At 47.2% G+C, this 16,527-nt stretch overlaps 1 protein-coding gene across 3 annotated transcripts in view; it reads left to right on the plus strand.

Moving 5' to 3' along the window:
• The first annotated feature begins 12,749 nt into the window (after positions 1-12,749).
• RTKN2 (rhotekin 2) overlaps positions 12,750-16,527 on the plus strand; it is a 44,989-nt gene continuing 41,211 nt past the window's right edge. The window contains exons 1-3 of one of the 3 annotated variants that reach the window (XM_064662369.1): positions 12,750-15,248; positions 15,331-15,412; positions 15,584-15,759. In XM_064662369.1, the coding sequence (XP_064518439.1) occupies positions 15,748-15,759 (12 nt within the window). In that variant the 5' untranslated portion in view covers positions 12,750-15,248; positions 15,331-15,412; positions 15,584-15,747. The remainder of the gene's footprint in view (positions 15,249-15,330; positions 15,413-15,583; positions 15,760-16,527) is intronic. The other 2 variants (XM_064662366.1, XM_064662367.1) reach the window with 2 other exon arrangements.

Raw genomic sequence — 16,527 nt, forward strand, 5'->3', positions numbered from 1 at the left:
GGGCTGGGCTAGGAGGAGCTTCTCCATGGAGTAAAAATCTCTGAGGGAGAACCTCAACTCCTACCCTGGTTACCTCAGAAGGTCTTTAACAGCAAGTGAGCTGATGTGGTTTGGTCAAACACCAGGACACAGACCACTTGCTGCCCACGGAGTGCCCAGGCTGCGCCACCAACTGCACCTGAAAGCCAAAGCTCACAGGCTTTCTGTCCTGGGGCACAGGGCTGCTGTCCCCTTTGGTCAGCCCTGCACTGCCAATGCCGCTCCCCTGCCCCAAAACCAGTACAAATGAGGATTCCTCCCAGGCTAAAGATGCCACCACAGAAAGCTCTTGCTGCCCACGGAGTGCCCAGGCTGCGCCTCCAACTGCCCTAGAAAGCCAAAGCTCACAGGCTTTCTGTCCTGGGTCAAAGGGCTGCTGTCCCCTTTGGTCAGCCCTGCGCTGTCATTGCCGGCCTCCCTGCCCCAAAACTGATACAAATGAGGATTCCTCCCAGGGAAAAGGTGTCAGCACAGAAAACTCTGGCTGCCCATGGAGTGCGCAGGCTGGCCCACCAACTGCCCTAGAAAGCCAAAGCTTCCAGGCTTTCTTTCCCGGGGATAAGGGCTCTGGCTTCCTGTTTTCATCCCTGCCCTGAAACTGCCAGCCTGACAGTGTTTTGATTTTGTCCAGTCCAACTCTCTTATTCATTCACTCTTCTCATTCACTGACGGCCATCATTCACTCACACACACACACGCACAGATACTTTACAGACTGCTTTTTACCACATTGGTCGTTCCTTAATGTAAACCTGAAACATAAACATAACTCTTTTTAAAACTTCTGCGTTACTCTGGTTCCTGCTGCTCTGACTGTGTACCTAAATAGGGTATAACACACCTGGAAGGAATCCACTTTAGTTCTTTTCCTGTAGCCATGCAGGCATAACCTCTCCCCCAAGTCATAAGATCTAGGGGTCCTGTCCACTGTCCTGAAATCAAATCCTTTACCATGACTAGTGGCTTGGGAGAGGCAAACGCCTGAGATTTGTGCTGCTTTTCATACCTGGTCTTTCAGCACTGTCACAATTTAAAAAATTGATAACATACATGGCTTTCCACACACGTTCTTGCAGACTATACAGATTGTCCCCCTTTTTTTGTTTAGCTAACATTTCCTTCAGTATGCAGTGTGCCCTTTCTACAATTGCTTGTCCAGCTGGTGAGTATGGGATACCTGTGACATGTGAAATTCCCCACTCTGATAGGAAATTTCTTACCTTTTCTGAGACGTACGCTGGTCCGTTATCGGTTTTTATTTGTTTTGGGGTACAAAGGGTAGCAAAACAACTGAGCCAGTGTCTCATTACATCCTTGGCTTTCTCACCTGTGTGTGCTGTAGCTGTTATGTATTGTGAATGTGTGTCTACAGTTACATGTACATATTTTAATGTGCCGAATTCGGAGATGTGTGTGACATCTGTTTGCCAGATCTCATTTGCCATTAACCCTCTGGGGTTAACGCCTTCCTGAGATGGCATGGGTGTGATTTTCTGACAGTCTGGACATGTCATAATAATGTTTCGAGCCTGATTGATTGTTATTTTGAATTGTCTCTTTAGAGAGTGTGCATTCTGATGAAACATGAATGGGACAATTTTGCTTGTTCTAGGACCCTGGGTATTGTGTTAAACATTGCTGCCTTGTCAGCCTCCTGGTTCCCTTCAGCTATTGGCCCTGGCATGTCAGTGTGAGATCTGGTGTGCATTATGTAGAAATCAAACTTTCTGTGATTGACCAGAACCCAAATTTCAAATAACAGATGAGGATTAGAAACATCTCGGAGAAACGAACATTCCAGACGTGAGACTAACCCCGCAACATAACAAGAATCAGTAACAATATTAACAGGTTGATCAGAAAATTTCCCCAAGGCAATACGAATGGCAGCCACTTCCAGAACCTGCACAGAGCATTGGTTCATGGTCTGTACCTCTCGTTCCCATTGTCCTGTATCAGGGTTTACCCAAGTCACTGCAGCCTTTTGTGTTCTTCCAGATGCATCTGTGAAAACCACAAGGCCTTTCACTGGTTCATTTTTGCATCTGGTCGTAGCTTTTAAAGGTAAATTACCGATTTCTGTCCACAATCTGTGTTTAGGGAGATTGACCGAAATGTCACCATCAAAACTTGCCAAGGCAGCTTGGAATCCTGCGTCCTCAGCCAGCATCCAATCTAAATTGTCCTTCATAGCTGGAACGTAGATGATAGCTGGATCTCTTCTGTCCAGTTCCTGTAGTCGTCCTCTGCCTTTAATGACAAGCTTAGCAAACATTTCATTAACAGTCCATACAGTTTTGGGTGGTGTGTGGGGCAGAAACAGCCACTCCAGAACCAGCAGCGGGTCTTTCTCAGTTTGATCCCACTGAAACAAGACTGCAAATGGCTGGTACCTGCTGGGAACAACGGCCAGGCAGATTTGCAGTTCAGGATTTCTCCTCCTGCCCTGCCTATTCTCTATCGCCCTGGCACAAATCTCTAACTCCTGCTTTGCCTCTGCTGTCAGAGACCTGTTAGACATTAGGTCAGAGTCTCCCCTTAGCAACTCAAATAGAGGGTGTAGCTCCTCTGTGGTTAAGCCTAAAATAGGCCTTAACCAATTAATGGCTCCCAGGAGTTTTTGCAAGTGATGTAAAGTTAAAGTGTCTTTTACCTCGAGCTGCAGTGGCTGTGGGGAAATTTCTTGCTGTGTAATCCTCCATCCAAGATAGGTCCAGGGCTGCGATCGCTGGATTTTCTCTGGAGCAACCTGCAACCCTGCTTCTTGGACAGCATCAGTCAGAGCAGTAACAACAATTTGCAGTTCATGTTCTGTGGCCATGGTAATTAAAATATCATCTATGTAGTGATAGATGATGGCAGAGGGAAAACGCTTTCTGATGGGGTGAATAGCGTTTGCCACTACTGTTTAACTTATTGTAGGACTATTTTTCATCCCCTGAGGAAGGACAACCCAGTGATACCTTTGCATGGGCTGTGCATTGTTCAAGGCTGGGATGGAAAAGGCAAACCTTGGCGCATCCTCGGGGTGCAGAAAGATGGTAAAAAAGCAGCCCTTTAAATCAATTATTATTTGCGGCCAATTTGCTGGGAGCATAGTGGGTGAGGGCAACCCTGGTTGCAATGCTCCCATCGACTCTATGACTGCGTTTACTGCCCTGAGGTCCTGCAGCATCCTCCACTTGCCACTCTTTTTGGGGATGCAAAACACAGGAGTATTCCAGGGACTGTTTGTTGGCACGATATGTCCTGCTTCTAATTGCTCTTTTAGAAGCTTTTTTAAATGTTCAAGCCATTCCCTTTTCATGGGCCATTGGTCTACCCAGACCGGCTGGTCACTTTTCCAGACTAGCTTAATCGGTGCTTGGGACGGCTGACCAATGGTCCCTATTGAAAAATCTGGCTGCTTGGAGGAGGAATTTGCATGACAGTGCCAAACTGCCCGAGAACATCTCTCCCCCACAGTGAACAAGGAATTGGAGCAACAAAAGGAGCTTCTTTGGCTAATTGTCCCTCTGGCCCCAAGACAGTGAGTACTTGGGCACTCTGTCTGGGCCTTTGTGTGCCTCCCACCCCCTGAATGGTTGCAGCTGGGCAAACAGTGGGCCAGTCAAGTGGCCATTCGGAGTCCTTTATGATGGAAACATCGGCTCCCGAGTCCACAAGGCCTGTAAATCTGTGCCCATTAACCTGGCACATCATGAGCGGCTGTGTGGCTGTGATGGCTGCTGCCCAGTAAACTTGTGGCTGTCCTGTGCTACCAAAGGCCCCTGAACCCCACTCCCTCTCCCCCTCCCCCGCAGGTGATGCGCTGTAGAAGGGGATTAGTTGAGCTAGTTTCTGTCCCTTTGGAATGAAACGGGGGGTGAAGGGGTCCAGGCCATTATTAGACTCTCACTATGAGAATCTGAGTCTATCACTCCAGGCAGCACAAATAAACCCATTCTGGTAGTGGAGGACCTTCCAATCAGTAGTGCGTGTACCCCTGGGCTAAGGGGACCCCAATGCCCAGTCAGGATTAGCACTACCACTGTGGAAGTTATGAAGACTGTGTCTCGGCTGGAAAAGTCCAGCCCAGCGCTGGCTGAGTTGGAGGGGCACAAAGTGCTGGCTGATGCGGGGGGACACAAATTGCCAGCCTGTTCCCTTGTGTCGCATTTGTTTGCTGTATTGGGGCGTGAGACAGCGCCTCTCACCTCCAGTTTTTTGGCACCCTCCTTGCTTTTGGGTGCTTGTGGGTTGCTATTGCTAGGAGTTTCCTAGGGCAATCCCTTTGAAAGTGGTCGGGGGCACCACAAATGTAACAACCATTTCTGGGTCTGGCTCCCTCCTGTGCTCTTAACTGGGCACTCAGTGCTACTCCCAATAAATCAGTCTGATGTGCCATAGAGCCAACCCCTTGATAGGCAAGAACCAGTTCTGCAATGGTCTCCCTTTTGGGAAGGGTCTGTAGAACTCTTTTACAGTCAGGGTTCATGTTCTCCAAAGCCAGTTGCCTGCTAAGTATTTCTCTGGCTTCCTCGTTTTCAATCCGCCTATCTAGGGCAGATTGCAGCCGATCTAAGAATTGGGTGTATGGTTCTGCTGGGCCTTGCATTATTTTTGTAAATGATAAATTGGTATCTTTATCTGATGTGGGTAGTTTCCTCATAGCCCGCATTGCATGTTTGGCTATTACTTCATATACTTCCCTATTGTACCTCGTTTGAGAATCTATTGAACGGTAGTTACCTTCCCCGGTGAGTTGATGTGCTGTTACACCTGCCTGTGGGTCATTAGCATAAGCGGAGCAATTTTCTCTAAAACCGTTCAGTCACACATTGTACTGGGTGTAAGTAAGGCTTATTTTTAGTAGGGTTCTCCAATCGTGTGGCATGAAAATGTAGGTGGAGCTCAGTGTTTCTAAAAACGCAAGGGTGTTAGGGGAGGACACACCAGTTTCCCTTATTAGTTGTTTCAGTTCTTTTGTTAGTTCGTGTGGTAAGGGTTGGAATCGGCGATTCTGTCATGGGCCAATAACGACAGGACATGCATTTATTACTTGCAAGTCCCCTATTCGTAATGCCTCCTCTCTACACAAACCAGACCTACCAATCGATCCTTCCCCGTTTGCTGCCTCATTCTCCCCCGGCAGAATCGTCCCGAATTCCTCCTCCTCATCCCCCCATTCCTCCCCCCCTGTAGCCCCAGTGAACCCGGTTCCCCGTGGGGGGGTGGTGGTGGGTGGTGGAGGCAGCGCGGGGGGGATTTACATCCCCCATTGTGCCTGTGGGTGGGATGGGGTAGCGCTGGAGCAGGAAGGGACGGGTCAGTTTCCGGTCCATGTGGCGGGCGAGATGGTGACACCCACCCCTGGGCACGTGGTCGGCGGTCACCCGCGGTATGAAGTGGCAAATGTGCTGGGCTACCCCCCCCATCGCCATTACGGGGCCCCCTGTGGTGGTCCCATGGACTGGGATCTCGCATCACAGGCCCCGTCCCTTCCTGCTGACCCGCGTCCCTTGGGCTCCTGGTTCCTGACCCAGTACTTAAATCACGAACGGCTCCTTTCCCTCCCCCCGCCGGGCTTTCTGTGTTTAAGTTCCCACACCTAAAAGCTGGGCTGTTGCCAGCAGCGTGAGCGGGGGGGTGGGGTGTTGGTGTTGGATGCGTGTGTTGTCCGTTCATGTGCTCTGCTTAATGCAGACATTATGGCTTGCCAGGCTGGGAAAGCGTTGTTCGCTTGGGGGTATCCCCCTTGAGCTTTGAGTTTTATAAGGTTTCATAATTTGTCCCATATTTCTATGTGGAGGGCTTCAACCAATGGCAGTTTGGGTACAGCTGCCTTAATAAAGCATACCAACTCTGTCAATTCAGCCCTTGTAACCCGTATGTGATATGGTTTTAGCAGGGTAGCCAGTGCATCTGTGTCTTGTGATACCTCAGTGGAAAGAAAACTTCCCATTTTACCTTTCAGTCTCAGCGCTGTACACGTGCGTTGCTGGAAGGTGTTTGTCTATTAGCTGGTTTCTCCCGGTTCTCTGTCGACTGGGTCTGCGAGGCTAGGCTGCGGCGTCCCGGTGTCGGTGGCTGGGGTCCTTGGCGCGGGCTGCAAGCGGCGGGCGCGGGGCAGTGGCAGGTGCAGTCAGGCTCGGCATCGGTCGGGCAGCAGCAGGCACTGGCTCGGCGGCAGCGGTGCTATGGGCGAGCGGCGGCAGGCGATCGGCGTGGGCGCGGGCTTCTGCGACGAGCGGCGGCAGCGTCTGCGGGTGTGCGGCAGCGGCAGCATGTGGCGGCCTGTGCTGGTGGTGTCTTCAAGCGGCGTCTGCCGGCGCTGCGGAGACTGCGGGCTACGGCGTCGGCGGTGTGGCAGCTGCTGGCGAGAGTGGGCGCGGGCTCCGTCTGTGGCGTCCAGCAGCGGCAGCAGTGTCCGGCAGCGGCAGCAGTGTCCGGCAGTGGCAGCAGTGTCTGGCGGCGGCTCCAGGGTTCCCGCGGATTGCTGGGCGGTGCGGGGGTTCGGACGCTGCAGCGGAAAGTCACGGCACGGTTCAGTAGGTCCCTCGCGGTTTAAATGTGGCACCGGGGGGGTCGTGGCGGGGTCGCGGCACGGCTTTTAAGCGTGGCGCAGAGCCGGTAGGGGAGGCAGGCAGAAACCAATGCGGGCTGCGCGGGGTCCGGCGGTAGCTGAGGATGTTGGAATGCAGCAGCGGCGGAGCCGCTTTTTACGCACACGGCTGAGCCGTGGCAAGTGGCAGGTAGCGGGGCTTCCCCTGGAGGTTTTAAGGTGGTCTGCCACCCGGGTTTCCGAGCTGCGTGGCACCGCACCGGTTAGGGAAAAGTCCTTGCCACGTGTTAGATGTTAAAGCTGCCTCTCAGTCTAACTTACCGCTCCGGTGTATGTAGGACCCTGTTCCACCTCTCCAACTGCCCCGATCTGTCGGCTTCTTCTTTTCTTCATTCTTCTTCTTGTATTGTGCACTTTTTCTAATATTTTGGAACTCCTAAACTAACTTTCCGTTTCTCAGACGCCACTGAGACAACGATTACAGACATCTACATTTTTTGCGGTAAAAGATTCCCGCGTCGGAACAACTGACTCGATAAACGGAATCTACCGGCGAATTTCCTGATTCAGGATAATCTAATCTGACTTAATATAAATTAAAAAAGTCCCAAGTTCGGGTGCGCCATATGTAGGGTTGGTGTATGCCTTATATAATAAGGAAAAACACCTCCTCGTGTGATGGTGAACAAAGAGAGCTTATTTTAAAATCAGCACTGTTTTATCCTTTAACACCATGTGACTTCTTTGACCAATTAGGTTACCTATGTCGGCGCATGCTCCCCTGGGCTCTTCTGCTCCGGCATGTACCCTGTGCCTTGGACACGCCTCCCACACCACTCCTCCCTGACAAAATTCCACATGAACCAAGATACCTCTAAGATAAAATATGCCAGTACACAAAGCTCTTGCTACCCATGGAGTGCCCAGGCTGGCTCACCAATTGCACCAGAAAGCCAAAGCTTCCAGGCTTTCTTTCCTGGCCAGAAGGGCTGTTGTTTCCTGTTTTCAGCCCTGAGCTGAAACTGCCAGCCCAACTCCCAAAAATGCATACAGACAGAGATTCCTCCCAAATCAAAGGTACCATTACAGAAAGCTCTTGCTGCCCGTGGAGTGCCCAGGCTGGCCCACCAACTGCAACACACAGTCAAAACTTCAAGGCTTTCTTTCTTGGGGATAATGGCTATGGTTTCCTGTTCTTAGCCCTGCACTCAAACTGCCATTCCTCCCTGACAAAATTCCACACAAACCAAGATTTCTCCCAGACAGAATAGGCCAGTCTACAAAGCTCTTGCTGCCCGTGGAGTGCCCAGGCTGACCCACCAATTGCACCAGAAAGCTCAAGCTTCCTAGCTTTCTTTCCCAGGAATAAGGGCTCTTGTTTCCTGTTTTCATCCCTGTCCTGAAACTGCCAGCCCGACTCCCAGAATTGGATACGGACAAAGATTCCTCCCACACCAAAGGCACCACGACAGAAAGCTCTGGCTGCCCATGGAGCGCCCAGGCTGACCCACCAATTGCACCAGAAAGCCAAAGCTTCCAGGCTTCCTTTCCTGAGCAGAAGGGCTGTTGTTTCCTGTTTTCAGCCCTGAGTTGAAACTGCCAACCTGACACCCAAAATTGCATATGGATGAAGATTCCTCCCAATTCAAAGGTGCCATGACAGAAAGCTCTTGCTGCCCATGGAGTGCCCCGGGTGGGCCACCAACAGCAACACAAACTCAAAACTTCAAGGCTTTCTTTCCTGGGGATAATGGCTATGGTTTCCTGTTATTAGCCCTGCACTCAAACTGCCATTCCTCCCTGACAAAATTCTACACAAACAAAGATTCCTCCCAGACACAATAGGCCAGTCTACAAAGCTCTTGCTGCCCATGGAGTGCCCAGGCTGGCCCACCAACTTCCCCAGAAAGCCAAAGCTTCCAGGCTTTCTTTCCCGGGGATAAGGACTGTTGTTTCCTGTTTTCATCCCTGCCCTGAAACTGCCAGCCCAAAACTCAAAATTGCATATGGACGAAGATTCCTCCAAAATCAAAGGCACCACGACAGAAAGCTCTTGCTGCCCATGGAGTGCCCAGGCTGGCCCACCAACTGCAAAACAAACTCAAAACTTCAAGGCTTTCTTTCCTGGGGATAATGGCAATTGTTTCCTGTTCTCAGCCCTGCACTCAAACTGCCATTCCTCCCTGACAAAATTCCACACGAACCAAGATTCCTCCCAGACACAATAGACCAGTCTACAAAGCTCTTGCTTCCCATGGAGTGCCCAGGCTGGCCCACCAACTGTATCAGGAAGCCAAAGCTTGCAGGCTTCCTTTCCTGGGGATAACTGCTGTTTCCTTTTTTCAATTCTGCTCTCAAACTTCTAGCCAAACTTCCTCCCAGACCAAAGGTGCCACGACAGAAAGCTCTTGCTGCCCATGGAGTGCCCAGGCTGGCCCATCAACTGCAACACAAACTCTCATCAGAAGGAACACAGATAAAGCATGCTGAAGATATCTTTAAAGTCTGTTGAAATACCAAAAAGCTTGCCATTATGCCTTGCAAAGGACATCAAGAAGGAAATACGAACCAGGAAAAAAGCAATCGGTTAGCAGATCGAGTGGGAAAAAGGCAGCAGATACGGCCAGGTAGGATTTGCATCCGTAATCCCAGATGGCAAAATCATAGAGGTAAGCTCTAATGTATCGTATTCAAAAGAAAATTTAAAATTAAAAAATCAACAAAGTCAACTCAAAGGTAATATATACCTCTTAAAAACAGGGTAAGTAGTAATACCTGAAAAGGTACTATAGAAAGTTGTACAAAGAGAAAAAAGAAACTCATTTGGGACAAATGCACTGCATAAACATCTAGAGAATACACTACACAATAATCCTCACACAACCAATAAAATAGAAATAGGGACAGTTGTCAAGGGTAACCTCCCAAAGCAACACTGCCAAATAGATTTTTCAGAATTACCTAAGAAAAAGAAGTACCAATACCTCTTGATTCTAAAAGATACCTTCTCAAGTTGGCTAAAAGCTTTCCTGACCCGAAGTAATAAGGCTTGACAAGTTCTCAAAGTACTACTTAATGAAATTATCCCCAAGTTCAAAGTACCCGACATATCTCCTCAGATCGAGGACCACATTTTATAACTAAAAAATAAGCAGCATTCTGCAAATTGATTGGCAATTACATCCTCCATATCGACGGAGGTCTCCCCTGTCCAGCCCAGCAAGAGCTTCATAGACTAGCCTATTCTTTCTGAGAGCAATCTTGGTTGCAGTTGGTAGGCCACCCGGGGCACTCCATGGACACAAGAGCTTTCTGTCATGGTACCTTTGGTGTGGGAGGAATCTTGGTCCGTAAGCAATTTTGGGAGTCGGGCTGGCAGTTTCAGGGCAGGGATGAAAACAGGAAACAACAGTCCTTATCCCCGGGAAAGAAAGCCTGGAAGCTTTGGCTTTCTGGGGAAGTTGGTGACCCACCCGGGGCACTCCATGGGCAGCAAGAGCTTTCTGTCGTGGCACCGTTGATTTGGGAGGAATCTTCATCCGTATGCAATTTTGGGTGTCAGGCTGGCAGTTTCAGCTCAAGGCTGAGAATAGGAAACAACAGCCCTTCTGGCCAGGAAAGGAAGCCTGGAAGCTTTGGCTCTGTGGTGCAATTGGTGGGTCAGCCTGGGCACTCCATGGGCAGCCAGAGCTTTCTGTCGTGGTGCCTTTGGTGTGGGAGGAATCTTTGTCCGTATGCATTTTTGGAAGTCGGGCAGGCAGTTTCAGTGCAGGGATGAAAAGCCAAAGCTCACAGGCTTTCTGTCCTGGGGCAAAGGGCTGCTGTCCCTTCTGGTCAGCCCCACGCTGCCATTGCTGGCCCCCCTGCCCCCCAAAACCGATACAAATGAAGATTCCTTCCTAACTAAAGGTGCCAGCACAGAAAACTCTGGCTGCCCACAGAGTGCCCAGGCTGTCCCACCAACTGCACCTGAAAGCCAAAGCTCACAGGCTTTCTGTCCTGGGGCAAAGGGCCGCTGTTCCCCTTTTTCAGCCCTGCACTGCAATTGCCGGCCCCCCCCAACCAAAACCTATACAAACGAGGATTCCTCCCACGGAAAAGGTGCCAGCACAGAAAGCTCTGGCTGCCCAGGGAGTGCCCAGGCTGCGCCACCAACTGCACCTGAAAGCCAAAGCTCACAGGCTTTCTGTCTGGGGCAAAGGGCTGCTGTTCCCTGTACTGAGTGTCCACACTATGAGATAAATGAAGTTAGATTCGGTGAGAGAAAGCTTTAGCAAAAAAGCAAGGCACTACCTAATGCCTTATCTCTGTAAGTAGGATGACTCAATGTTGCAGAGATTGTTGATGGACAGGGATATGAAAGACATTTCCCAGTAGGGAAAGAATAAAAGAAAGCGGAGATTGTAAGTTGTTTGGTAAAACTGCCTTAGTGCACAAACAGAGTTTGCCCAAAAGTATTTGGGAATTATCTTAAACAGCTGATCCTCTCTGTCCCAGATCACACTTGGATAACTTCCCCTCTGGGTCTGCCTTAGCTGTTGAAAGAACCTGTTATTAAAAATTTACTTGCTCTTTGTTGGTCTTTCTTTAAACAGCCTGATTGTTTTCTAATGACACCGTACAAACACATCGTTAGAGTCAAGTGCTAGAAATAACTTCCTAGAACTGAATTTGATTTTTAGAATAAGAAAATAAATATGTGCATGTGTGTAAGTCATGCATGCACCCAGGCAGAACTAGTTATTTTTATTCTTCTAGATAAAATTGTCTGTAAAACATGAGGTGCTATTTGTTGTTACCATAATTCATTATTTAAAATGCTAATGGTGACATGAAGTGTTGTCTCAGCTCATTACAAGCTGTAAGATGCTTAGAAGAATGACAGAAATCTCTGACAAACCAAGTTCAGGTAAAATACAGTTACTTATATTTGCTACTCAACCCCTGATTTTTCATAATGGTGAGTAAAAACGGGTCATATTATTAGGTGAAAAAATACTATCATTTGCAAGAAATGTTTCCGTCTCACATTGAGGAGAGCACAGGTACAACCCAATTCCATCCTCTCCCATGGTTTGACTTCAAGGGGAACTGGAGTAAGGGAAGAAGTAGCTGGATTGGTTTTCCTCTGTGAAGCCATGTTGAGCTTGAAGAGAAGGTGTGTGGCCCATCACCTCAGCTGGGGGACGTTCATAGGACATAGTGTCTTTTGCAGCAAGTTTCTCTCCTTAGATCTTTCCACCTTATAAAACAATATTTTAGTTCTTCGTACATGTGAATGGACAACTTCAATCCAACTCTGCAATGATTCAGCAAAAAATCATCACCTGTATAAAAGCTGTTGTCTGTGACACTGGGGTTATTCCTAGGAACAGCCTTACCACTCTAATGGGGTCCCGGAATCTGCTGTGCCGTGGCAAATAGTTTTTGTTACAATATGGCTCTTTTGAGGTTTCGTGGAAGCAAGTTATTTCACAGAGGTATTGCACTCCACACAGGGGCAGAGATTGGATTTAGGGAGAAGTTTGGTGGAGACACAGGGACTAGGGATGCTCAGAATGGAAAATTAACTGTCAGATCTAAAAAATTTAAATCCTCTTATCCCTGTGGATGTATTTCTTCAAGCACTTGAGTGGATGAACTGCTCACTATTTTTTCAGTATCTATTTCTGTAAGAAACAGGACATAATTTGCAAGCCAGATTTTCCTTAGGGGCCAGAGGTTTTAAAACCTCGGATAGAAATTTCCAACCACAAATGGTTATTATGTTGCACATATCAATAATTATATTGATAGTATTGGTTTTTATTTATATAGATAGTTATTTGGTTTTTACTGTTATATTTTCATGAAATAACATTTGCCTTCTTTCTTTGGCTTGCTCTTCCTTGGCCTGATCCATACGACAAATGTCTGTTTATGCAGTTGGAACCTGTGGCACTAAACCTCCATTATATGGGAAAACTGTTGTTTAAACGTGTCTTAAAATGGCTTTTTGTGGTCTCTTTGCAAACATGTGTTTCTTCTTCCCAAGACCCCCCATGGTAGTGTTATCTCATGAATGTCCTGAGAAGGTGTCCTGAGGTGTTCTCATTGGACCTTGTTAACCCCTTCCTGTGATTGGGTGTTCCTGTAAGCCCCTTGAGACTTCTAATTGGTTACTCTATAAATGTAACCCCCCCAACAATAAACTCTCTCTTGCCTCCTCTCCACGCCCGGTGTGCTGTCTCCCTGCCGGCCATGGAGCCACGTGGGTGGGGGGACGGGAGGGCACCTCTCCCCTGCAGGCTCAGGGCCTGAAGAAACCCCTGATGCTGGAGTTCCCTTTCCCCATCCTTCAAGACGTCGGAATGGTTCCTCAGATGGAGATGGAACTAGAACTGGGCCACCCCACGCCGTGGGTGGGGAAAGGGATCCAGAGGAACCCAACTCAGGACTTAGAAAAATGCAGAAAAACTGCAGCTCTGTGGCAAGGCAAGAAAAACTGCAGAGCTGCAGATGGTTATAGCCCCAAAGTGTAACAGGGAAAACTATTGAGACAAGCCAATCTCTTACTGATGAGGAACATTTCTTGGGGCAAAGTGAGATTTTGCAGTGAAGTATAGATCTCTACCCGTGCCCCTTCGAATATCCTCCCTGAGGCAGGAACAAAACAATCCAAAAAGTGTGTGAAATGCAAAGAAATGGATTCACTAGTCCACTGGGCTATTGTGCCTCAGTTACCTGGGACAACAGCTGTCACCCCAAGATGTGCCTTGGTAAGGGACAATCACAATTTTCTTCCTCAGCAATGCTGCAGTGCAGGGGGAGCTTGAGTGTCTGTGGCTGCACAGAGGGCAGCTTATGTTGCTTGGCCTTCAGAGCACGTTGCAGTGCCATGTTTCTCTCCCTAGACACCTACATTCCAGTACTTGGAAAAAATCAGACCAGACTACAAACTCATGTCAGGCAGAGTCTGTTTGCCAAGTATTGTTTTCTGCAGAGATATTCTAAATCGTGTGGGAAAAACAGAGACCATCTGCAGATACTCAGCCTGTATCTACCTCCAGACAAAAAAAAAAAAAAGAAAAAAAAGAAAAAAGTCAATCCCAGAGCCAACCTGGAGAATTGCTCCTTTTTCCTGGGAGATTGCTGCAAGAAGTGGGCCTGCATCTGCTCTCCAAGCAATACACGGTAGTCCTCTGCCTATCAAAAGGATGGTGATTTTCTGTCATTATTTTCTCATATGGGAGTCTATCTTTAGATCTATGATTTTCTCAGTGCACTTAATCCCCCTTTCAAATTCAAAATGGAAATCCATTTAAATGACCCAGTGACTTTTAACTTGCCTGTGCAATATCAATTGGGGAAAATCATAACAGACCTGATCCTGAAACCGGAAAATAAAGAATGCCCAGTTAGATTCTCCCATGACACAAACTGGTGACTCCAGCAGCTCGCTGCCCAGCAAACAGCTGGATGCAGCTGTCTCAGATAGAGACTTTATACAACAAACACCACCTGCAGTAATGCACAAGAAACCAAAGCAGGACTCTTCACTCAACAGAGGAATCCTAGTCAAAAGCATGCCATAGGAGTGACACTGTAGAATCTCTAGGAAATCCTTCTTGTACTGAACATCCCCTTAATATGGAGCAGCTGAAAGGACCTCTCTGCGTTTCCACAGCAGTATCATCTTTGCATGACCATAATTTCTCTGTCTGTATAAATGTCCCCCTATTAGCAGTGGATCCAAGAAGCCAATTTCAACCAGCTTTGATTTTGAAAGGAACTAAAGATAATTTCATTCATTCAACAGCTGTTGAGATAGGAAGTAGAATTGAAAAGAGAGACCATATATATTTCTAAGCTTAGGGAAAGGCTGCAAAAACTCATGCTTTGTTAGACACTGTGCGTGCATATTGTCTTCTCAGCTGGAGAAAGGTTTCTAGTGAAGCTGTCAGTCACCAGTGAGGATCCTTGTCCAACAGGATACTACTGATGGGGTTGATTCTGTACATGTGTGGGAATCACATGTGAATTGGCTTCAAAACCAGTGCCCCAGTTCTCTCAAGCAGAAACACAGGAACACATGTGACTGGTCTACCTCAGTCAACCACCCTTCATCACCTGTCTTGTGCAGGAGCAACTTTAAGACCTAGAGGATGATCAAATTGCAGTTCAAAGTCATGCAGTGTTTAATTTGATTTTTAAGGTTTTCAGGTTTGATCTCAGAAACTGTTTTCCAAATTCATATGGGGGTGGATTTTTTGTAACTTACAATTTCTGTTATGAAAAGTATTTTGATTGCATTTATCTCATACATGGTGACTTAAAAAGGCTACAGCAATTCGATCTGGAGGCATTTCAAGATCTGGTTGATGTCAGGAATACTTTGAGGAGTCAGTTTCTGGAATCTTATCTGGAAAAAGGAAAAATAATTCGTCATACTTTTTTAGCCTTCTACAGTTTCTTTTAGAAATCCTATGGGAACATAAAATGATTGAAAAATAGTTCATTGAAGCACCTGGCATCGAAGTTTTGCTGGTGCCATCATAGAGAGATGCGACCCCTGTGCCATTGGGAGCACTGGAGCAGTTGATGGAGGACTGCAGAACATTAAAAAACCTTGAGCAGAAGATGAGAAAGCTCTCGGTGTAAAATTAATCTGAGAACACCAGAAATAGTAAGAGTTTATTCTAGGATGTTCTGGCCTCTGTGTCTATTTATCCAGGAAAGGTAAGGATGATGCATCCTAGCTGATTTAGACACCTGTATGTTACAGGATGATGCCTTCAACGACTGGCTCCATGACTACCCTAGAGAAGATACCTTCTTCACAATGCTCAGGTAGGTAAGATGGAGCTCACGAAGTTTTCTCTTATCATTGCTTTCACCTTGATGGGGTTGGGCTTTAGCTCACTGTCATTGGTCAGGTGATTAATGTTCACCTTATCTAATCAAAACTGAAACTGAAGTTCATTACAGTAAGGTATTACCCATACTTAATTTGTTTTGTAGGTCTACATGTTGCCTTTCTGCCCAGCTACGAGAATGGAAAGACTTCAACTGACCTCAGCAGGCTGCAATGGAGAAATTAGTTACTGAGGCTCCAGTAAGCATTGAGGTAAACACCCTAAATTCCAGTCTCTGCCCATTGGAGCAATCTACAATGGTCACATACCATGGTAATCAAAGTAAATGGCAATCAATGGCAACAGTTTGCTTTTCGGTTTAAAATTAAATAAGTCAATTATAAAAAGCCTTTGCAAATTCTTTCCCATGTGTCCAGTACAAATCTTCATATATTTCCATTTAGGCTAAATCTGAAGAGGATAAATCTGAAGAGGAATTGAATAGATTTCTACTGGCACACTCTGATGATATTCAAGGAGTAGGTGTAGCAAGCTGTGGGAACTAAGAAATTAAGAAAAATACTGCAGTGCTGTCAAGAGTAGGTGTAGATATTTTGTACCTGCTAAACCAAAATGATGGGCCTAACATTTAAAATAATATGCTGATCTAACACTTGAACAGAACAGTGATTTAGATAGACAGTGATCTTTCCTCTGCTATCCAGTTTCCCTAATACTAGAAGGAAGCCAAATGCTTTGCAATGCAAATCGAGTGGCAAATGAAAAGATGGTGTGATTCATCTGAAAAAAATGTTTCACTTAAAAACCCCAGAAGGCAGGATATAGATCCTCTATTTAATTCACCCTATGCCCCCATTATGACTTCTCTGCTCTAGCAGCAGTGACTGTGCAGGATTTTCCTTGTTTTGTAGGTTGTGCCTTGGGTTTCTTTGCCCTTCAGTGGAGGCTTCTCTGGAGATAAAAAAAACATGGTTACAATGCTTCCTTTTTGATTGTTGCTGTCTGCTGGAATTACTCTTCAATTAGGGAGCATAATAGTTGCTAGCTGAATCCCAAATCTCTGCATAACATAGATGGCACAAAGCCTTC

The sequence above is a fragment of the Pseudopipra pipra genome, chromosome 8 (assembly GCF_036250125.1).
Source record: "Pseudopipra pipra isolate bDixPip1 chromosome 8, bDixPip1.hap1, whole genome shotgun sequence".
NCBI classification, from domain to species: domain Eukaryota; kingdom Metazoa; phylum Chordata; class Aves; order Passeriformes; family Pipridae; genus Pseudopipra; species Pseudopipra pipra.